Genomic DNA, 22136 nt, shown 5'->3' on the forward strand with positions numbered 1-22136 from the left:
ATAAATGTCCATTGGGAGAAAGCGCGCATCGGCCGCTGGAGCCTCCTTTCTTCCCTGTTCCAGCCAGGATCCAGCCGGGATCGTTCGATCCCGGCTGGATCCTGGCTGGAACAGGGAAGAAAGGAGGCTCCAGCGGCCGATGCGCGTTGGATCCTGGCTGGAACTGGGAAGAAAGGAGGCTCCAGCGGCCGATGCGCGTTGGATCCTGGCTGGAACTGGGAAGAAAGGCTCCAGCGGCCGTGCGCTTTCGCCCATAAAGAAAAAAAACGACGACAGGGTTTCTCTTCCTTTTTGGTGCCGCTTTTCTTTCCAGGCCGGCTCAGATTGGAGAAGTTAAACCGCTCCAAACAACCCGGTGGTTTCTCTCCTCTCTCCCCCCCCGCCCCCCCCCCCCAAGGCTGCAGTCTGCTTAGCCGGCTGCGCTGCGCGCCCCTCTTATCCCTGGTGGGCGAAGATCTGCGAAGCCGGCTCGAAACAAGCGTGCCCGTCGGTGCCTCCCCAAACTCTCCGTCCCGGGCCCCGCAGACCCGAAGGTGCCTCTCCCCCCCCCCGGACCCCCCTGCGTGCGGGAGATGCTCGAGGCTTTCCCACGCTTCCAGGACGCCGGAGCCGCCTGGCGCTGGGAGAGCCCCGCGCTTGAGCCAATGAAAAGGAGATGCGACTCTCTGGGGGGGGAAGGGGGCCTGTCACTCACCCCCTTCTCCTCCAATCCCGCCGTTTACCCCAGGGGTAGGGGGTGGGTTTGGGATGTCGGGGGCGGGGCTGGGGGCTCGAGGCGGAGCGGCGGCGTGGGAAAGCACCCCAGAGAGTCGCTGGGCTCGCCGGCGCCGGGCTGGGAGGGAGAGGCGCGCTTGTCCCCAGGCGGGCGAAAGGGAATACTCTCCCCCCCCCCCTCGCTCGGCATTGCTGACCTCCTGTTTTGGAAGCTGGACGGTCCCCTTGAGCCACAATGAAGCGGCCTTGCGAGGAAACGACCTCCGACAGCGATATGGACGAGACTATCGACGTAGGGAGTGAAAATAATTACTCTGGGTAAGGAGAGGTTGCTTTGCTTGTCTACTTTGGGTAAGGAGAGGTTGCTTTGCTTGTCTACTTACTCTGGGTAAGGAGAGGTTGCTTTGCTTGTCTACTTACTCTGGGTAAGGAGAGGTTTCTTTGCTTGTCTTCTTACTCTGGGTAAGGAGAGGTTTCTTTGCTTGTCTACTTACTCTGGGTAAGGAGAGGTTGCTTTGCTTGTCTACTTTGGGTAAGGAGAGGTTGCTTTGCTTGTCTACTTACTCTGGGTAAGGAGAGGTTGCTTTGCTTGTCTACTTACTCTGGGTAAGGAGAGGTTTCTTTGCTTGTCTTCTTACTCTGGGTAAGGAGAGGTTTCTTTGCTTGTCTACTTACTCTGGGTAAGGAGAGGTTGCTTTGCTTGTCTACTTTGGGTAAGGAGAGGTTGCTTTGCTTGTCTACTTACTCTGGGTAAGGAGAGGTTGCTTTGCTTGTCTACTTACTCTGGGTAAGGAGAGGTTGCTTTGCTTGTCTACTTACTCTGGGTAAGGAGAGGTTGCTTTGCTTGTCTTCTTACTCTGGGTAAGGAGAGGTTTCTTTGCTTGTCTACTTACTCTGGGTAAGGAGAGGTTGCTTTGCTTGTCTACTTTGGGTAAGGAGAGGTTGCTTTGCTTGTCTACTTACTCTGGGTAAGGAGAGGTTGCTTTGCTTGTCTACTTACTCTGGGTAAGGAGAGGTTTCTTTGCTTGTCTTCTTACTCTGGGTAAGGAGAGGTTGCTTTGCTTGTCTACTTACTCTGGGTAAGGAGAGGTTGCTTTGCTTGTCTACTTTGGGTAAGGAGAGGTTGCTTTGCTTGTCTACTTACTCTGGGTAAGGAGAGGTTGCTTTGCTTGTCTACTTACTCTGGGTAAGGAGAGGTTGCTTTGCTTGTCTACTTACTCTGGGTAAGGAGAGGTTGCTTTGCTTGTCTTCTTACTCTGGGTAAGGAGAGGTTTCTTTGCTTGTCTACTTACTCTGGGTAAGGAGAGGTTGCTTTGCTTGTCTACTTTGGGTAAGGAGAGGTTGCTTTGCTTGTCTACTTACTCTGGGTAAGGAGAGGTTGCTTTGCTTGTCTACTTACTCTGGGTAAGGAGAGGTTGCTTTGCTTGTCTACTTACTCTGGGTAAGGAGAGGTTGCTTTGCTTGTCTACTTACTCTGGGTAAGGAGAGGTTGCTTTGCTTGTCTACTTACTCTGGGTAAGGAGAGGTTGCTTTGCTTGTCTACTTACTCTGGGTAAGGAGAAGTTGCTTTGCTTGTCTACTTACTCTGGGTAAGGAGAGGTTGCTTTGCTGGTGCGTCTCTCCTGCTCCACGCGCGGCGGGGTGTGTGTGTGGTGGCCAGCGGATGAGGGAATTCTTTTAAAAGCCATATGCCAGAAATGACAGCATCAGAATCAGTCCGCATTGGACCCTTGGACTCCCTGACCACAATTTGGTATCCTGGTAAATGAATAAAGAACCTGAAAGATGAGAGGAATAGGGGATCTGCTCAGTTTGGGCCGAGGTCTCTGTAGCCTTAGCTTTCGTGCACCGTTTGCTTGCCTTACCCTTGCCTCACTATTTCTTTACCAAGCAAGTACTTTCTTAATTTTTGTCCTCTTTTATTGGGCCAGCCGTCCATCTACCTCATAGGGTTGTTGTGAGGATAAAATGGAGGAAAGAATAATAGAATCATAGAGTTGGAAGGGACGTCCCAGGGTCATCTAGTCCAACCTTTTGCACAATGCAGGAAAGTCACAACTCCCCCCCCACACACACACACCCAGTGACCCCTGCTCCCTGCCTAGAAGATGGCCAAAAAACAAAACAAAAAAACCCTCCAGGATTCCTGGCCAAACTGGCTTGGAGGGAAAAAAATTCATGACCCCAAAGAGGCAATTGGCATTTCCCTGTGAGAACTAAGTAAGCTGTTTTGGGTCTTCATTGGTGAGAAAGGTTGGGTATAAATGAAGTGCATACATTTTAAAATTCCCTATTATTTTGGAGGTATGAGTGGAACGTTTTTCTGAGTAAAAGAATATTCTCTGTGAGATGTTTTGGGAGTTTTATAGAAATACTCTGTGTAAAATCTAGATGGTATCACATGTATGTCCTGTACAGCACCCAGCAACTCACTAGTGATGCTGCGCATGTTAAGTACCAGCAGTATTAAAAGGATGCAAAGAAGAGGCTATGCTAAGGAGTGAGCATTTAAAATAGGAAGCATCTCTTGCAGTAGGTGCTATTGAACAATACTGTCTAGTACTCTTGAATGGGATGTATGCTGCTAGATTCTGTGTAAGATATGGTACAGTGGATACTGTTTTGAGATAAGCTGGGTTTGCCTGGTGGAAAGAATGGGGTAGAATGAGATGAGGAGGAAGAAAGGGGCTAGTGAATTGTGCTACTGCAGAAGTTCCGCCTGGTTTTATTTTGCTGCAGAAGAATAGATGGGAAATTGTTGGGCAAGGTAGACTTCAGAACATCTACTACCAAGCACTGTTTCCCTGCTTGTCTAACAATCCTCCAGGTGTCTATCATGTGACTGGTAGAAGGGTTGTTATCAAACCAAGGCAGTTAACAAGAGTCCTGTTAACTAATTTTTAGACTATCATGCTACAATCGTAAACAAACTTAGTAAGGATCAAGTCCCACTGAACTCAGTAGGGTTTACTTCTGAATATATATGCTTAGAGATAGCATTGTTGATAACCTAGATAAATGTATTACATTTCAATATAGGGTTTCTTTTTGTGTTTCTGTGTAAGACAATTTAACAACTAAACAAAAGGTACCATTCATCGTATTTAATGTTTTGTTTTAATTCTATACTACAGTAACCCACCAGAATCAAAATAGGAGAGCAAAACAATGGCTCACTGGATCACTGAATTTAATAGGAGAATGAAGGGCACTCCTAAAACTGTCTTGCTGAAATTAATGATAACTAGAAAGAACTTAATTAAATGTTGCTAGTACAATGCAACAGTCTTTGATTTCTCTCCACTGAGAAACTTTTATAAGTAAAAACTGATAAAAACACAATTCATTTTTAGTTCCCTTTCACTTCAAACTTTTCTCCAGGTTTCCCAAGATAGAGTATTAAAAGGCATTGCTCACGTGATGGATTTAATCCGATCACTCTAATCCATTTTAAATTAACCTGTATTGATATCATGCTTCAGGGCATCTGCATAGTATTAGCATTTAAAGATGGCCGGTTTGACATATTTGCTGTACAGTGGACCAATTCAATCTTGATCCCAACCAAACTGGATAGTGCAGATTAACTGGATAAGTATTTTTAACTCTCTCTTTTTTTTGTGGGGGAGGGGTTAGTTACTTTCTGCAGCATTAAAATCAGCAGGTCTGCTTTGGAGTGAAATGGTTTGTAGAATCATTGGCCTAAGGGAAAAGCTAAATCCAATTGATGTCACTGGTAGAATAAAGCCAAAAATTAGCTGGATGTAATAGATGGAAAATTCTAGCAATCTTTTTTTTTGGTAAAAATTAAGTTCTATGGAGGATATTTTATAACTAAACAAAATTTCCCATTTGTTGATAGCTAGGTATATTTGAGATAGATGGATATAATCATTTTAAAACGGAGTCTAAAGGTTCTCTTAAAAGTTGGGTCAAGCATGCCTTTAATCTCTCCCACTGAAATCAGTGAAATATTCAAGTATTTGATTTCATAGGGATCGTGTCAAAAAGTTTAAAAATATTTAACCTGGAGTGGACTACCCAAATGTCACTTATGAGAAGGAAACATTATTAAACTGCTTTACAGTGCAATCCTAGCAACACTTTCTTGGGAGTAAGCCCCACTGAATAGGCTTCAGTAGCATTCTGAATAAACCTGGGTAGGTTTCCTCTCCATGTAGAGAAGTGCTTCAGCCTACTGAATGAGACTTAAATGCCTTATTGAAAGAACTAGATACTGCAGAGAAGACACGGGCTGCAACCCAACTGCTTCATTGGATCATGAACACTGCTTCATTGGATCAAGTCCTAAAAACTGAATGAATAACTAAGGCTGTTAGGATGAAGAACTTTATATCCTGATTCGGAACATGAGCACTTAGAAGAAAGTCTCATTCATCTTAGTCGAACATACGTATGCCCAAGCACTGGTTAACAGTACTTTTTGTATGTGCAAATATATACTGACATATATATGCCTTATATCAGTTGTGAATGAACATTGCCCACTTATTTAAATTGCTGCTTTTCTCAGCCAAACACATGGGAGTGAATTTAGGCCTTTGCAGATCATTGCTTCCATATATGTTGCTTGAAAATATTGTAATTTGTGCCAAGCATATGCCTTTCTTAGGTGACAGGAGGCACATGTATTCTGTACTCAAGCATAAGCACCTGAGTACAAGAAAGTATTGAAAGAAGTAGTCCTGAATGTATTCAGAATCAGACTTTTGGCAGTAACGTTTCTTTGAGCGTATGAAGTTTTACTTTATCAGTTTAACTCGTGGGCTTGCTCTGTTAGACTATATGTTTTGTATATAGTTGAAGCTACTCAGCCAGGATCAACTCAAGACTATAGAGTGTTTTTGAGAAGGCATCTTTTTCAACAGGTTGCGTTGCCAGAACATCTAATGGAAAGGTAAGAGAGAGATGAAAGTTTTGCTTTGACTACTTTCAATTTTTTAGAAAACACTGTGTGTGTTGTTAATGGGGAGGGAAGTGAATGAGATTTATATAACAGCGTAATGAGATTCAACACCTGACATGTCTTTTCAACTGTTTCTCAGGCATAGTGTCAGTTCTGTGATCCGATCAAATTCTCCTACCACAACATCACAGATTATGGCCAGGAAAAAAAGAAGAGGGGTAGGTTTCCTCCTAACTATGTTATGAGTGCTATAGTCACATTTATTGTGTCATTTTGTAAAATGTATATTTGCAGCTTTTATATCCATATCTCATTTTATTTTGGGAATAGATTATTGAGAAAAGGCGTCGAGATCGTATAAATAACAGTTTATCTGAACTGAGGCGGCTTGTGCCAACGGCGTTTGAAAAACAAGTAAGCATACATAAATATATCTCTATTCTGACTCTCATCTGGCCATGTTGGTTGTTTCATAAAGCTCATTAAAATGAGTCTTGATGTTTCTGTTCTGTGCCAGATCAGGACACGTCAGTAAAATGCTTTGTTGTGGTAAAACTATTAAAAGGCAAAATCCTCCACAAAGCTGAAAAACATTTCCATTCTCTGCCTTGCTGTTCCCTTAAGGGCAAAAGTGTTTGTGTCGCCTCTGTTCTTTCAATGAATTGCAGGAGTGGGTTTTCTTTCTTTTTTTCATGCTTATTGCTTAAAAATGCCCTATTCCCTTCTGGACAAACCTTATTAACAGCATAATAATTTTTCTTATGCTTTCATTCTTTGTTATATACTTAGTCTGCCTGATATTCAGATGGTGTCATATGAGTTCAGTGTCTGTAATAGTTAGAAAACATCTGCAAAGGAATATAACAATTCTTGCTTGTGCTTTTTCTCGAAGAATTAATACCTTTTGGCTCTTTAGAAGTACACTTTTTCTGTGTATGTGGAAAAGTATCACACTTTCCAACTCACACAAGAAATCCTTTAGATTCCAAAGCATGTGTGCACACCCTCAGAGATGTCAACCCATCCCATTAAAAAAAAAAAAAAGAATTAATTCTCCAGGTTACAGTGTGCCAAAAGTGGCAGTAAGACAGGCTGAGCACACCGTACCTGAAGTGCCTATATGGAATCCAGGAGGTGTAGTATCTCAGTGAGCTGTGCTCTATATAGAGGGGGAAATTAAATCCTGCCCCTGTCACAAACCTATATGACCTGGACGAAAATTCCTTTAATATTCCATCCTGGTTGATCAGTTAGATATGCAAGAAAAAAATCCACGCATTAATTCCCTTATAATAGTTAGGTTGTTGCTACGCTATCTTTCCCATATCCAGTTGTAATCATTCCTGGTGCCTGATGGCAGGGGGGAAAGTCACTATGATTTTTTTGGGAAGGGACAAAAAAGTCTTCCTTGCTATAAGAAGTCTGAAGTTTAATTTAAACCTTGAGATTTCAATTGTTAAAAAATGTATCCTGGGTTTTCCAAATTCAACAAGTTTACCTTAAAACTGCTTTGGAGGAATCAGTTTGGAGATTGTGGCTGGTAGATGCCTTGCTTACACAGAAGAAAGCAGGAATACAGCAAGTAATTAGCATGCATCGGTATAATTATTTGACAGGGTTTGAGAGAAACTGTATAAATTAAAACCTCATTTTACAAGTTCTCCACCACTTCCGCTCAAGTAGTTTGTGGAATAACAACAAACATTTGACTTAAATCAATTCCATTAAGAGTTAATACATGCTTTAAAAACAAGCTCTTATTTATCTATACTACATACAATGTTCTAAGTTTTTCCAACTTCTCTATCAGGGTGGGGAAATTATATAAATTATAGTTGGGTAGAGTAAATTACACGGCAGGCCTGTTGTGCAGAGAAGACACTGCGTTAGGCATGAGGCAGCCGTAAAAAGCTGACAGAGCAGGCAAAACTCCACTTGTGCTACCCAGGCTACGTAAAGCAATTTGCAAAGCAGCACCATTTAGCTTTGGCAGCATGGAAGAATAGGGTCTAGTCAAAGAAACTGGGACAAGAGACAACAGTTGTTTGTGGTTTTCAAGAAGTAAACAATGCAATGGGACAAACACTATGAAGCAAGGTCTCCAGACACCCTTTCCTTTGAAATTGCCTAGCAGTGAGGTTTTTACTCAGCCGTCACCAACAGTTGTATTGGGACTGTGGAAAAGATTAGCACAGATAGTATCCAATCCAATTTATTAATGTTTTGGTTACAGACCTTAACAATGTTCAGATTAAAACCATACACAATGTAGAACCCACAACACCCAGAGTTACATGAATAAAATGTTTAAAATGTTACAGGCAGCTACATATATACATATTTGTTACTGAATTGGATGTTATAGTTCTCCTAAAATTATTCTTTCTGCGTCAGCTTTGGGGTCTAATTTTCAACAAATTTCTTCCTTAGCTTAGAAGCTAACATGATATAAAAGGCCACACTAAGTGTGATCTTTGGATTGACGTCTGCCATTAAAAAACTAACTCGGCCCTCAACTGTGTCTAAAACATCTGGGATGTGCTGGGTTAATTTAAAACGAATAGAGTTATAAAATGAGCAACTAAACAAAATGTGAGGGAGATCCTCTATTAAACCTGAGGAGCAGGGGCATAGTGTTAGATTATGAGGAATTTTTTTATATCTACCATGGGTGAATGCTGAAGGCATCGTTTGGAATCGTGCCGTAGTAAATGCTCTCCTTAACCCTGGGTCCGAAAGTTGCGTTAGGTAGTTTGAAAAGAACTTATTCAATTTGAATAATGGATACCATGGAGAACTTGGACTTTTGTATTAGGGCACAGATAAAAGTACACATTGTAATTTAGTGTGTGAGTGTGGATTTTAAAGAACATTTTCTTAAACAATCCAAGAACCCCAGACACACAAAATCTATAACTACCTTGGCACTGTGCATATTAACTGTAAGAAACCACAGTGGGAGGAGAGGAAGTAAGAATGACTTTCATATGATTTGCCACGGCTCGTCTCTTTTTTGTTACAGTTTTTGATTAGCCTTCTTTATCAGATGTATTTATCAGATGATTAATTAAAATATTTATGTCCCATGTATCACTTGTGGCTTAAGGTGACTTACAATGCAAGGATTACAAATATTAAAACATGGTAAAATCTCCTTTATTTCCAGGAAAATTGGCTGCAGCTTAAACCCCATTTAATAACTCTCACAAATAAAGTGGCCTTAGTGTGCCTCCTACTTCTTTGGAAGCGGGAGCCACTATAGGGAAGGAATGGGTTCTAGTAGACACCGAACAGGCAACATTAAGTGGCAATACAACAAGAATGTGTAAGTTGAAAGAGTGTAGATGATGCATGGGGGTATATGAGGAGAGACAGTTCTTCACGTATGTGGGTCCTATGCTGCAGAGGGCTTTAAAGGTTATAGTCAGAAACCTGAATTGAACTTGGAAATAGACTGGTTGATAATTTTTTTTTTTGCCATTAAGTCATATCTGGCTTCTGGCATCCCTGGTGGGATTTTCAAGGCAAGAGATGTTCAGAGGTGGTTTGCCATTGCCTGCCTCTGCGTCACAACCCTGGTATTCCTTGGAAGTCTCCCATCCAAATACTTGCCAGGTTCAACCCTGCTTAGCTTCTGAGATCTGGAGACCAAGCCCTACCAGGAAAGGCTGAGGGACTTGGGAATGTTCAGTCTGAAAAAGAGGAGATTGAGGGGGGACAGGATTGCTCTCTTTAAGTACTTGAAAGGCCGTCACATAAAGGAGGGCAGAGAGCTGTTTCTGTTGGCAGTAGAGGATAGGACTCGCAATAATAGGTGCAAATTACAGGAGGAAAGGTACTGGCTGGATGTTAGGGAAAACATTTTTTTACAGTGAGAGTAGTTCAGCAGTGGAATTGGCTGCCTAGGGAGGTGGTGAGCTCCCCCTCTCTGGCCGTCTTCAAGCAGTGGCTGGACAAACACTTGTTAGGGATGCCCTAGGCTGATGCTGTATTGAGCAGGGGGTTGAACTAGATGGCCTGTATGGCCCCTTCCAGCTCTATATCTGACAAGATCAGACTAGTCTAGGCTAACCAGGTCAGGGCAGTAGACAGTCGTCAAGTGACAGCTGACTTATGGCGACCCTGTAGGGTTTTCAGGGCAAGAGAAATTCGGAAGTGATTTACCATTGCCTGCCTCTGTGTCACAACCCTGGCATTCCTTGGAGGTCTCCCATCCAAATATTAGCCAGGGCCAACCCTGCTTCTTCTGAGATCTTCTGAGATCTGACAAGATCAGGCTATCCTGGGGCTATCCTGTAAGTTAGGCCTTGACGATAGCTGGGCTGCTGTGTTCTGAACTAGCTTGTCTTTATACATCACTATAAAATGCCAGTTTCACCCTGAATATTAGAATTCTGATCTGATGTAATCCAAGGCACCCAGAGGACAGGTGTAGAAGTATATCACAAAGATAAACAGTTGACTACAAAAAGAAACATTCAGAGTTGGATCCAGGCTAGCACTTGCATGAGTAGAACATGCTTCTGTTTACTCAAGAGGAACTCTGCATTTTCTGCAGATTTCCCCCTTGAGCTGCAGTCTTCCGCATCCTCCAAGCTTCAGGAGAGATTTTCAGGGAGCACAAGGGACTACAGCAGGAAGATGGAAGTGGGTAAGGTCTGTATCATGAGCAAGAGATCAGTTTTTAAGCAGAAATACCAAAAACATTTCTTTTGAGAAGCTGGCCAAATGCTCATAGCAGTCATGGAAAATTGTTGTACAAAACTTCAAATTGCAGCCTTCTACTTCTTGGCTGTTCTCAAAAATACAAGAACAATTAACAGCGATGACAAAAGCCCTACTTTTATCCATAAGTAGTAACATTTAAATATTTAAGGTTTCTAGCATCACCCTGAATTTTGCATCATATCTTGAATACACCTTATTAGAAGTAACATTCACTGGAACATCCTTATAATTTATGTATTAATTTACTTCATTTATACCCAATTTTTCTCCCCGGGGGACCCAAAGTGACTTATATTGTTATCCTCTCCCACATTATGTCCAGACAACCCTGTGAGGGAGGTTAGGCTGAGATTGTGTGACTGACCCAAGGTCACCCAGCGAGCTTCCATGGAAGAGTGGGGATTCAAACCTGGGTCTCCCAGATCCTAGTCCAACACTCAAACCGCTACACCACATTGGTGCTTGCTTACTTACAAATTCTTTAGGGTCAGGACAGTCGCAGTTGCTTGCACTGTTTAGGCTGGCCTAGTTCAGGTCTCATTAAAGTGACAAAGCACTGATTCATACATGGAAGAACATCTTTTGATCTCTAGTGAATGTGTTTTGATATGAGATGACAAAGCTCTGTTTGTGGCAATTGATCAAGGATGGTTACGATGTCAGTTAGCCTTGGATTTCACTAATAAAAACTAATTACACAACTGTAATAATCTAATGCAGGGTTCCCCAACGCAGCACCCGTGGGTGCCACAATGCCAGCTAACACCTTTCCTGGTGCTCACTTAGTGTTTTAAGAAAGTGGGCAGGGCCAGGTGGTTCTTTTGCCCAGCAGGGCTTCTGATTGGCCATTGGAGATCAGATTGGATGTGCAGATTTTTTAAAAAAGTTGCCTCTGTAGTAGCAGTCAGCACAGCACAAGGATCTTCACTGCATGACCAAACAAAAGCGGTGCGTGCACCAGAAACTATTTTTAAACAATACATTAATTTCAAAAGGCATCCTGTTAAATAGAACTTCTGCCTTAAATGTTGAAGTGTTACTTTTAGAGTTATGCATAAGCTCATGTCCTGACATTTTGTTGTTGGCTCTGCCTCCTGTGGCCGCCAATTACAGGTTGCACCCACCATGCTGGATTAGAATTCCAACAGTGCCCACAGGCTGGAAAAGGTTGGGGACCCCTGATCTAATGGGTAGAAATTTGTAGCTTCCGGGGGCTCTTAGGCTTGAACAATATCCACGACAGCCGCAGACCCCTTTGTTTAATCAAAATCATATATATAATGTGGAGTGTGGGGCCCAATTTTTAGAGCAGAAGGGGACACATGGTTTACCACCCTGTAGCTTCTCTTCAAATGAAGCTCGTACCCTTGCTGGCCTCCAGTATCAGAGAAGAGTTGGCTGTCTGTTTGCTCCTTTTCACCCAAAAGGAAGATTCAGCTCCCTCTAAACATGTGCCCGCTTTCCTCTCAAAAGTGGATTCTTACCCCTGTTTTTATTTGTAATTGAGATAGACACTACTGCCACCTGGGATGGCAACTTAGTTATGTTTGTCCAAGGTGATACCTGTTGATGGAAGCAGAAATAAAGACTCCTGGGCTTCTGCACAGGGTGAGGAGTGGTAAAGCAGTCCTGCAGGTTTGGACAGGGAAGAGCTGATTACTGTTGTAAAAGGGAAATGAACTTGTGACACTCGAGCTATGGTGGACCCATGTCATCACCCATGATGGCACAACATATCTCCCTCCAGCCTCTTTAAAACCTTGCCAACCTTGCCTTTAAAATTTCAATTGATTTTTTTTTTTTTTGGGGTCTTCCAGCAGCATAGTGAATAACTCTAGATAATCAAAGTTGAAGGAGAAAACAGCCATTTTTTACTGCACTAAGGTCAACACCATGGAGAAAGACTGGAGTTTCACTCCACCCTGATTAAATTTGGCTAGTTATCCTTACCATTTGGGGAGAAATTGCTCTGACAATGCCTCTTAAAATAGAACAAGGGTCCCCAACGTGGTGCTCACTGTCTCCTTTTCTGGTGCCCTCCAAGTGGTTTTAGGAAGTGGGTGGGGCCAGGTAGGGCTTTTGCCCAGCAAGGATTTTTATTGACTATTAGAGATTTAATTGGCTGTGCAGATTTTAAAAAAAATATTGCTTTGGCAGCAGCTGCCACCACAGCACGAGGATCTGTACTGTGTTACTGAAGTTAAGCTGTGGCTTTCATTGTGGGGCTGGCTCCTCCTCCTGCAGCAGCCATTTTGTTCCTGCGCCCATCGTGCTGGGTCAGAATTTCTAATGTTCCCATGAAGTGAAAAAGGTTGGGGACCTCCTGCAATAGATTTGGTCATTAGTTTGGCATCTGTGGGGTGACTAGATTTTTTGTGTTGCATTCCTCCCAAACAGGAGCTTAAAGATAGTTCTGGTAGGCTCCACTTCCATTGTTTGAGAATAATCGCCTTAATAAGCTGCTTATTATAGAGCATCTTCATGTTTTGGCTTTCTCTTGTTGGTTGATTTTTAGGGCCTAACTATATGTTACAAAGTCCTTGTTTTCCCTCCTGTTGATAAGTCTTCCAATTGGGACTCCCTGTGGTAGCTGTTTTAGGTCAGAAATGTTATGAAGAGGACAAGGCTTAAGTTTTCTCGCTCCCAACCTGTGTGCCATGGCTCCAATCCAAACTGGGTCCACGTGCACCTGAGAATTAAGTTCTGAGCGTGGAATTTTCAAAGCACATCTGGTCAACAGGACTGGGGCAAACATGCAGGGAACATGAGGACTTTTAACATATAGTTGGCACTTGGTCCATTTCAAAAGACTAGTATACCTGCTTCTTTTTGGTCTAAGAAAACCAGTATGGACTACTAAAGAGATGGACTTGAATAGCTCTAGTTTCAAACCCTAGTGCATTTCATTGCACTTGTGATAACTTTCCAGTGGACTATGCCTTTCGAGGTTTTGTGTGGCTCTCAGAACTGGAGTGGATCTTTGTACCTTGTTTTAAAATGGCTTAATTTTTTTTTTGCAGGAGTCTCCATATGCGCACACCCTGTACCTTTTCTCCTTGCCTGTACTATTATGTACCACTCTAAGTGTGTGCACAGTTGTCATGGTAGATGCTGTGATATAGTGCTTGTACTAAAAAAATAATGATCTGGGATGCAGATGCTCTGTAGAAGAGTTAAGCTGAGAATGCTGTAATGGTTGGGAAAATTGAAAACATAAGATGGAGCTCAAAAGAGAGTATACCAAATCAAAGCACACAATACTCTTAAGCCTTTATTGGTTGTGCCTCTTATCTTAAAGGGATCTGCCAAATTAGAAAAAGCAGAAATCCTGCAAATGACAGTCGATCATTTGAAGATGCTCCAGGCAACAGGCGGGAAAGGTAAGGAACTGATTTTTGCACTGCTTCTAATATTAGCTGGGGAAAAACTTAGCAAACGCTCCTTTTGACAAGCCGGGATAGGCAGTTCTAGATTAAAGAAGTGGAAATCAATGCTAAAGGCAGGACTGAACTCGTGGGAAAGAACTACTGGGACAAAAGAAACACTTGACCCTGGGCTTGTGTTTGCTTTCATAACACTGTGGGAGAGTAAAGGGCTCCATTCAGAGGCAGCCCAGTCAGAGGTTTGTTTGGGGTTTCCAAGAGCACTGAGATCAGCACAAGGGAGACAAAATAAATCCCCCAAACATAAACAAGGAGGGCTTCAGCAACAATTGTGTAGAAAGGAACAAAACGAAAGTTAAAATTCATTATGCAGCTGCTATACCACAGGAAGTGGCTTCAGAGGAAACATTCCTTATTGTTTATGTATTGCATTTTGTTTTAGAAAAAGTGTTTTCCGTGCAAAATTACGCTGTGCCATTCATTCACCAGGGCAACATCTATGCTTGGGTCTTCTGGGTGTTTGACAGTTAAGGAGACACCGGGTCTAATAATAATAAAAAAGAACATTCCACAGTCAGTGCTCATTCTGTGTGCCTTCATTTGCATTAGGCGCAGTAAGGAATTTAAACACATGCAGTTTTATGCTTAGCCATGAGTTTCCTGGATAGCCTTATAAGTGCTATTCTCTTGGCCTCAGTCCCTCCTCCCTCTGACTATATTGCCTGTAAAAATAACCATCCTTGCTTTCCTCATCTGAGAGTACATTTAAGGTGGTGGGGAGAAGGTTGCATGTGGGTAAGAGGGCCTGCCTCTTCCCATCCCGCTGTATGGGCTGGCTGGTGTGTCACCAACCAAGGTCTGCCCTTTCTTTCGTTGTCTGTGGCTTGAGGTACTGATAGAGGCTACTGGTAATTGTGTAGCGCTCCTTCACATACTTCCTTCCCAGCCTGCTAACTGACTTTAACCCAATCAGGAGTTTCTGGTCTGTTGACAAGCAGCGGCCACCCTGAGTGAATTAGTCCAACTCAATGAGATCTTTAGAAGAAAAAGATCTTTATTTACTAAATATAGTCTTGATTCACTAGAGCACAAGAGTACTGGAAGAACTATACCAAATCACTACAGGGTGTTACATAACCAAGAAAACAAACACAAACATGAGACTTAAGTTCTGCAAGATACTGGTGTTAACTTTGACATTTCCTCCTGTGAAATGGACAGAAGTTTGCTGGAGCTTTGAAAGAGAGGCTGATCAAGGTAGACTTCACCCCATTTCTCCCCATTCCCTGGTTCTCACACTTTCTCACAGTGTGTTACACCTTTTTAACCCTTCCTCTTCCAGCTGAAAGGGTTTCACTTTAACCTAACATGGAATTGGGTTTGGGTCCCCATGTGTGCAGCCTTGCACCCTTCTCCAATCATATCAAGGGGCACATTCCTCCAGCGTGGTGTAGTGGTTAAGAGCGGAGGACTCTAATCTGGAGAACCAGGTTTGATTCCCCACTCCTACACATGAAGTCAGCTGGGTGACCTTGGGCTAGTCACAGTTCTCTCAGAATCAAAGCCCCACCTACCTCACAAGGTACCTGTTGTGGGGAGAGGAAGGGATGGTGATTGTAAGCTGTTTTGAGAATCCTTAAAGGTAGAGAAAAGGTAGAGGAAAAACTCCTCCTCCTCCTCTGGTATAACTCAGGATATCCAAATAACCATCTGTCTTGTCCATCTCCATCCTGTCTATCAGTCTCCAAAAAGAAGTCATTTCCTCTCAGCCTGAAATCTGAGGAGTGTATTGCATGGTGTAGTGGTTAAGTGCGATGGTTTGAAGCTGTGGACTCTGATCTGGAGAATAGGGTTTGATTCCCCACTCCTCCACATGAGTGGTGGAAGCTAATATGGTGAACTGGATTTGTTTCCCCACTCCTACACACGAAGCCAGCTGGGTGACCTTGGGCTAGTCACACTCTCTCAGCCTCACCTACCTCACAGGGTGTCTGTTGTGGGGAGGGGAAGAGAAGGCAATTATAAGCCTGTTTGATTCTTCCTTAGGTGGTAGAGAAAGTTGGCATATAAAAACCAACTCTTCTTCTTCTTCCCAGGAAGAAGATTAGGGCTTCTCTGAGCGTTAATAAAGGTATCACCATTCCTTTATCACAACAATGCCTGCTTGGTTTACAGAGTTGTGAAAACTTGAGATAATGTATATGGTTCTTTGAATGGTCACATACACAACATAAATGCTAAGATTTATCATTAGACAGGGTTTCAGGTGCCAGGGAGATTACACTCACTTTTCTTAAGCAAGGCATTAGTCTTTTTAGAACAGCTTATCTCACAGATCTGTTGTGAGGATACATAACCAATTTTGAGTTTTTGAAGGAAACGTGGTTATGGATGTGATATATCATATCCTAAATTTCCTCTGCACTTTTTTCCAATTCCTTTCCCTCTGCCAATTCCTTCCCCTCTCCCTTCAAACTCAGACACTGCATACAGACTAGATGTTGCATATATCTAATTATTTAATCATTTGCATACTTATACTGAGCAAAGAATGTGAGTTCCCTTTGTACAGCGCTGGTTTTTTTTTAAGGGCATAGGATTTCAACCTTTAACCATAGCTGCTTTTTCATGTGAGGCTGCATATCTATGTGTCACATTTTTCTCAGGTTCAGCCTTGGGTTCAGTCATAGACATGTTCTGAAAGCTCTGTCCTTCATGGGGGCCTAATCTGGATCAGGACTACAGCGTACAGAAATAAGGGGCTTAGACCTTCCAACAGCATTGTTTTCCTTACAGTAACAGCCCTTAGGAACTACTGGTTGCTCAGCTGAGGAGAGTGACATGCAACTGGGGCAAATAGCAGCTCCTCGGCTAAATGGTGTGTGTGTGGGGGGGAGAGGGATGGATAGATCTTAGCTTCCTCTCACTGCATGCTTCATTTCTGATCTGAATAGACTCCCCCAAATCTGGGAAGCACAAAAACTCCCTGAATATGTCTGTGACCTGAACTGGGCACCTACCTGGGAAAATATAAAGTGTAGTTAATGTTTTCTGCTAATGTCATTTGTTTGGCAAGCAGTTTGTTGGGGAAAAGCAGACACTTATTACTAACGGTAACGTGGCAGCTATTTTTAATTTGAATGATAGTCTCTAACATGGTTATGGAGTTGAAATGTCCTACTCATTAAATTTTTATGGCCCTTTAAACATGTGTGTCTGTGTGTGTGAGCGAGAGTGAAGTGCTGTCAAGTCGCTTCCGACTCATGGCGACCCTATGAATCAGTGTCCTCCTAAATGTCCTATCTTTGACAGCCTTGCTCAGATCTTGCAAATTGAGGGCTGTGGCCTCCTTTATCGAGTCAAACCATCTCTTGTTGGGTCTTCCTCTTTTCCTGCTGCCCTCAACTTTTCCTACTTTAAACATACATGGTCTTAAAGATGGGCATTGCCCTTTACTGTTTATTGTCATACTGAAACATTGCATCTAGGCCGTTCTCTCTGAGACACTGACTTCAGTGGGCATAGAAGGATGTGACTCGGCTTAGTATTGCACTGTGAATCCCCTACAGACTTCCCTCAGCATTTTGCTTATGAAATGTTGGATCTGGGGAGTTGGGAAATCTCACTCTTTTTTAAAAAGAGAATTAACATTCCCCCACATTCTGTGCTAAATAAAGAGAATTAACTACTGCTACGTATCATTGTAGATAAAATTTACTGGGAAAAGGCAATTAATTATCAGCAGTGTGCATAGCTGTAGGGTTTGTTGCATACTGCCACAGCATTATAAGCTGAAAAGTTTCAGTAAGCTAGCATTAATCAGAAACTACAGACATATCAAATTTCATCCCATTAAATTTCTTTTGGGTTTATGTGAAACATAGTAAAAAGAGAGCTTGTATATTTATTGGAGGGCAAGAATCCTCAGGGTACAGCTTTAGAAACAAAACAAAACTGTTTCCAAATATTGATAAGTGGATTTGGAAGGCAGGGCATGTAACAATGAACAGTGAACAAAACGATGACTTACAATCACCTGTTGGAAAGGAAATATATGCATTTATATTTCAATATATTACAATAGCGGTAATTTATTAATTATTGGAACAAGGTTTACCCATTAGGGAATTTAAAACAGATATCAGTTATATAAAATTTTGATAGAAATTGATGATTGTAAAATGGTATTCTGTTAAAATGGAGTATAGAAATTCTCTAATTTAATCTTTTCTTAGATGTAAACTTTGATTATGCTCAGAGTTGTTCTTTTATATTTGTGTTAAGTAAAAAGCAGCAGCTTGGGTCTTTCTGCATGCCAGGTTTATAAAAGTATGTCTCTTTATGGCTGCAATGATATAGAGAATTGGGGGATGATCTCACAATAGGAAAATTGCAGGTCTAAAAGAACTCTTCTTTTAGCTGTCTGATGTTCATATTGTTTTAAGAATCAGTCAACTTTCAATAGAAATTGATCTGTTCCAACACAGTTTATTTGTCAGGAGTATTTTTCTGTTGTCCCTCTGAGAGACAGGTGTTCTTTTCTGCTTTCTGTCCTGTTGTTCTGAAGCATGCAGCTGAAGTTAAGGCTATGTAAACCTGGCAAATGATCTTAATCTGTGCTGGATACCTTGATTGCTACTGTATGAAAAGGTGACCTAGGCCCACTGGCACACGGTGATAGCAGGGGAGACTGCATGACTAGGCAATTAAACTGCCCCTTTTGCCATCAAGTCACAGCTGATGTATGGCGACCCCATAGGGTTTTCAAGGCAAAAGACGTTCAGAGATGGTTTGCTATTGCCTGCCTCTGCGTCATGATCCTGGTATTCCTTCAAGGTCTCCCATCCAAATACTAGTCAGAGTCAGGGCTGAGAGTGTGTGACTGGCACGAGTGGGGATTCGAACCTGGGTTTCCCATCTCCTAGTCTGATACTTTAACCATGCTGGCTCTCTGGCATTTGAAAATTTTAATGAAAGCCATGAGAAACCTTTTTAAACTCTAATGAATACAAATACGAAAGCCTTTACTGGCATTAAAAGGGAAAACGTACAGTAGAGTTTACAGTAAAAACATGATATAAAGTATGCAGGTATCATATGGAAAAGTTTACTATAAAATCATTTTTATAAGAACATACAAATCCCACTAGATTGGTTACTTGGTTATTTAATCCTGAGTTAACCATTATATGATGCAGAGTAGCAATCACGTTCTCTAATTACAAGCAAACAAAAACCTTGCCACCAAGTCAATAATTGCTGGATCCTGCGTGGTCATAAGGTAGGACACCTTTGAATTGGTAGGTAACCATTCCCTATCAGCAAGTAATGGGTCTGAGATTGGAACGGCCCCTATCGTAGAGTGGACACTTAAGGAGGATATGTGAAACTTTTTCTGTCGCCTTCTCTACATGGGCAGACTCGATCCAGATATGGAACTTTATTAAATCTTCCATATACTGTAGTAATGCAGATGGTAATACATTTAATCTAGCGAGCATATATGCTCTCCGCTGTTGGGGTACAGTTAGGCATGTGAAATATTGCGCCACAGATTGTTTATATGGCTCTTTTTAAACTCCTATCTTGTACCATTTCAGTAACAAACACAAAGCCACCTTTCCCAGGTGATTATTTTAAATGACTGTTAGAGGCTTTACTTCCAGTGGTCACGCAGAATAGGAGTCTTCGGTAGGAAAGAGGGGTAAGAATTGCTCCGTGCCTCTTTCATGAGTGGAGGTTCACTGACAAAAGAAGGGAGTAATTTTTGCCCCCTTCTCCGCTGCAGGCTCCTAATCTTCATGGTCATTGGTGCACGCAAATCCTGTACCCCAGGATTAAACTTCCTTGGAATCAGAAATGGCTGCCAGGGAAGGAGAAAGCCAAGAGGATCAGTGATCTTTGCACTTATCCAATCTTTTCTATCTCCCCCTACTACAGCCCATTTAACCCATCCATAAACACTGTCCCCGGGATTTGGAGACTCCCCAGGAACAGCATGATAGGATGTGGGAGAAGGTGTGGAATTGGAGTGGGAGGTAGAATTTGGTGAAAATCATGCCCATTCCTTCCCTGAAGGGGAAGGGCCATCGATGCTGTCTGGTGTTTCTAGCATCAAGATCTTCAATATGCTACCAAACCTGGCCCAAACTTGATACACATAAACATAGCCAAGATATGAGAGAATGCTGAAACCTACCATTGTGATGGTTTACGGCAGTACTGCCCCCTGTTAGGATTGGGCTGAAAGAGACAGTCAATTACAAATTCTGTTCAGCAGAAAATATGTGAAATATTCTAAGCTAGGGAAAATGTCCTGAGGTTAAAAGGACATCTGGCACTTTTTATATTTCAAAGCAATATTCACTTTGGCAGTAAATGTAGTACTTTTCACTAGTCACAACAATATAATGACAAAAGCTACCAGAGGATGTTACTCCTGTATTGCATGTGATTCATCAGAGCACATTTGATGCATGAACACAACTTTCTATGTGCACAAATTTCTTTTAATTATAAAATAGGCTGATTTTCATGTATGTATGGGTCAGATTGAATGAGGAAAATGATCAGATCTTTGTGGAGGCTTTATTTACCAAGAAAACACAACATTTAAATGCCATCTTTTAGATGCAAGAGAGAAAAGGGCAAAATCTTACAGTCAGAACTTTTAATATTCAACTAATAGTTTTGTGCGCATCTCTCTCACACCACTGTACACTGATGCAGAGAGAGTTATTATTGTGGGGAATCTTTAAATACATCTTGCCATAAACAATAAAATAAACATTTAAAAGTATCTCTGGCATGGATGGTGTCTTTCCATTTTGATGTCTGGGTGTAAAGAAAGCATGCGCAGAACTTTGTTGTACCGACATCACTGTGTATGTGCAGTGCCGTCAAGTTGCAGCCGACTTATGGTGTCTGTTATGGGGTTTTCGAGGCAAGAGATATTCAGAGGTGGTTTTTGCCAGTGCCTTCCTCTGCATAGCAACCCTGGTATTCCTTGGTGGTCTCCCATCCAAATACTAACCAGGGCTGACCATGCTTAGCTTCCAAGATCTGACAAGATCAGGCTATATCATGCTGTCTTCCCTCCTCACCGGCATCACTACACACATGTAAATATGCTCTTCATTTTTTAAATAAAAGCAACTCTAAAATCAGAGCTACAATATGACAGATCTATTCTTTTTTGAAAGAGTATAAAAGTTATGTGATTGACTAAAGTGTTTCTGCTGTCCCTTGTGTTCCAGGTTATTTTGATGCACACGCTCTTGCGATGGATTTTATTAGCATTGGGTTTCGAGAATGCTTAACTGAAGTTGCAAGATACCTGACCTCTGTGGAAGGCCTGGACACATCTGACCCTCTAAGAGTTAGGCTAGTCTCTCATCTCAGCTCCTGTGCTTCTCAGAGGGAAGCTGCCGCAATGACCTCCTCTATAGCCCACCACCACCACCACCACCCTCTGCATCCTCACCACTGGGCAGCAGCTTTTCACCATCTCCCTACAGCTTTACTGCAGCAGAATGGGCTGCATTCCTCCGACATCTCTCCTTGCAGACTGTCGACAGCGTCCGAAGTGCCTCCCCACGGATCGGCTCTACTCACAGCCACTTTTGCTCATGCCGATTCCACGCTTAGAGTGCCCTCTGCTGGTAGCATTGCTCCCTGCATACCACCTCTTTCTACCTCTCTTCTCTCCCTCTCTGCCACCGTGCATGCTGCAGCTGCAGCAGCTGCCCAGAGCTTCCCTCTGTCATTCACTGGGGCATTCCCAATGCTTCCACCTAGTGCAGCAGCAGCAGCTGTGGCAGCTGCAACAGCAGTCAGTCCACCATTGTCTGGATCTGCAACATCCGGTCCTCAGCAAGCAAGGAGTAATGGAAATAGTAAACCTTACCGACCCTGGGGGACTGAAGTCGGGGCTTTCTAAATCTTACCTTCATATGCCTCCTTGGGATGTTGTCAAGTTACAACAGACGCTCCTTCACGCAAAATGTAGATTGCTAACAAGTAAAGTTGCCCTGTGGATGCCCAGAAACCAGATGGGAAACAGCAACACCTTTTTGCCTTAAAGTGTCAAAATGGACATGAGATATTTTCTTCTTTATTGCATTAGGCATACGGGACAGTGGTGATTATCAAACTGATGACTACCATGTAGGCATTGCCCAAGAAATGTATAGATTATAAAATGAATCCTCTTGCCATTTGTTTGTATTTGCAAAGGGAGGTATGCATTATGCCTGAAACAAATTTCAAGAAAGATGAATGCAGGAGTGCCTGACCTCAGCCAAATGCATGATTACATGTGTGTGCTTTCCTTTTGAAGGCAAATAGAAACACCCTTGAAGAGAAGAACATGGGTGAGAAATCAT

The 22136-nt window shown here is 42.5% G+C and overlaps 1 protein-coding gene across 1 annotated transcript; it reads left to right on the plus strand.

The window, feature by feature from the left end:
• The first annotated feature begins 905 nt into the window (after positions 1 to 905).
• On the plus strand, positions 906 to 21930 carry HEY2 (hes related family bHLH transcription factor with YRPW motif 2). Its single transcript, XM_056856448.1, has 5 exons — positions 906 to 1032; positions 5781 to 5859; positions 5972 to 6055; positions 13668 to 13749; positions 21009 to 21930. Exons 1-5 carry the CDS (start codon positions 950 to 952, stop codon positions 21689 to 21691), a joined length of 1011 nt encoding a protein of 336 aa, XP_056712426.1. The 5' UTR covers positions 906 to 949; the 3' UTR covers positions 21692 to 21930.
• Positions 21931 to 22136: the final 206 nt, after the last annotated feature.

The sequence above is a fragment of the Euleptes europaea genome, chromosome 10 (genome assembly GCF_029931775.1).
Source record: "Euleptes europaea isolate rEulEur1 chromosome 10, rEulEur1.hap1, whole genome shotgun sequence".
NCBI lineage: Eukaryota > Metazoa > Chordata > Lepidosauria > Squamata > Sphaerodactylidae > Euleptes > Euleptes europaea.

Bases quoted from the DNA above. Each gene is read 5' to 3' on its own strand.
- HEY2 (XM_056856448.1), top strand. From the start codon at position 950: ATGAAGCGGCCTTGCGAGGAAACGACCTCCGACAGCGATATGGACGAG. The intron at 5,860-5,971 runs GTAGGTTTCCTC...TTTTGGGAATAG, and splicing joins CCAGGAAAAAAAGAAGAGGG to ATTATTGAGAAAAGGCGTCG. The intron at 6,056-13,667 runs GTAAGCATACAT...CTTATCTTAAAG, and splicing joins CAACGGCGTTTGAAAAACAA to GGATCTGCCAAATTAGAAAA.